The sequence below is a fragment of the Protobothrops mucrosquamatus genome, unplaced genomic scaffold (genome assembly GCF_001527695.2).
Source record: "Protobothrops mucrosquamatus isolate PMUCROS unplaced genomic scaffold, P.Mucros_1.0 scaffold5959, whole genome shotgun sequence".
NCBI lineage: Eukaryota > Metazoa > Chordata > Lepidosauria > Squamata > Viperidae > Protobothrops > Protobothrops mucrosquamatus.
This window is the reverse complement of record NW_015391798.1, coordinates 18,140-19,447: the sequence shown is the minus strand read 5'-3', so window position 1 is coordinate 19,447 and position 1,308 is coordinate 18,140. Positions and strand designations below refer to the sequence as shown.

Here is a 1,308-nt window from a genome sequence, read left to right as displayed (position 1 = left end):
ACACCGCCCTCGCGGCCGCATTCTGGACTAGCTGGAGCCTCCGAGTGCTCCTCAAGGGAAGCCCCATGTAGAGAGCATTACAGTAGTCCAGGCGGGAGGTGACGAGAGCATGGGTGACTGTGCGCAAGGCGTCCCGGTCCAGAAAAGGCCGCAACTGGTGAATCAGGCGTACCTGATAAAACGCCCCCCTGGTCACGGCTGACAACTGGTCTTCCAGTGTCAGCCGTGGGTCCAGGAGGACCCCCAGGTTGCGTACCCTCTCCGAGGATGAGGTTTCTCTATACAGGTAGTACCCCTAACCCTCGACCTGCAACCACAACGGAGCCCCACATTTTTGTTGCTAAGTGAGGCATTTGTGGAAGTGAATTTTTGCTCCACTTTACGACTTTTCTCCCCGCGGTTGTTAAACGAATCGCTGCAGTTGTTAAGGCAATCTGGCTTCCCCATTGACGTCGCTGGTTCGAAAGTCGCAAAAGGGGATCGTGTGACCCAGGGACACGGTGACCGTCATAAATGTGAGTCGGTTGCCAAGCGTCCAGATTTTTGATCACGGGACCGTGGGGGATGCTGCAACGGTCGTCAGGGTGAAAAACGGTGCCGCTGTAACTTCGAACAGCCACTAAATGGAACCGTTGTAAGTCGAGAACTCCCTGTGCTCTTGGCATGACCTTGTTTATGACTAAGCCAGGTGGATGGACTTAGGTTAGAACAGCTGAGGAGAGCTTTGTGCATCTGGCATCCCCCAAACACCGGGGCTGAATATATATGTGTGCGCATTTTGCAGTGGCCATAATTGACCAACTTTCTGTTGTTGTTTTTTCCCCTCTCCCAGCTTAATTAAAAACCCTGCTGAACGGGCAGATCTAAAGATGCTGATGGTAAGAATTGTCGGTTTGTGTGCTCAGATACCGAATTTCCCTCACTAAGGAGATCCAAATTCCCCAGGCAAATTGGTCCACCTCCCCTCTGAGTGTGTGAGCGTGCGTGTTTCACTGGTGTGTTCTTTGAGGCATTGCAGCCCTGTCCTCCACTTGAGGGTACCGGGCCAAGCGCAGAAAGTCCTGAGAATCGCACGACGATTGTGTAGATTGTCCAGGGAAAAGCCCTGAATTGGGTAGAGTATACTTTCCTCCCAGACCCCTTTTACGGCAGAGAGGAGGGTGGTCTCAGACTGAGGAGCTGCAGGTCCCAAACCCCCAGCGGCCGGGGTCTTCCCACAGCCCCAGGGGCCGAGGTCCTCCCACACACCCTGTGGCTGACACCCTCCCACACCCCCAGTGGCCAAATTCCCCCCACACCCCCAGTGGC

General features: G+C 54.7%; 1 protein-coding gene across 1 annotated transcript in view; it reads left to right on the top strand.

The window, feature by feature from the left end:
- The window catches only part of LOC107300021 (dual specificity mitogen-activated protein kinase kinase 2-like), a gene marked incomplete at its 5' end in the record, with an annotated part of 16,751 nt that overhangs the window by 7,974 nt on the left and 7,469 nt on the right, over positions 1-1,308 (top strand). The window contains one exon of the mRNA XM_015829364.1: positions 833-878. Coding sequence (XP_015684850.1) covers positions 833-878 — 46 coding nt within the window. The remainder of the gene's footprint in view (positions 1-832; positions 879-1,308) is intronic.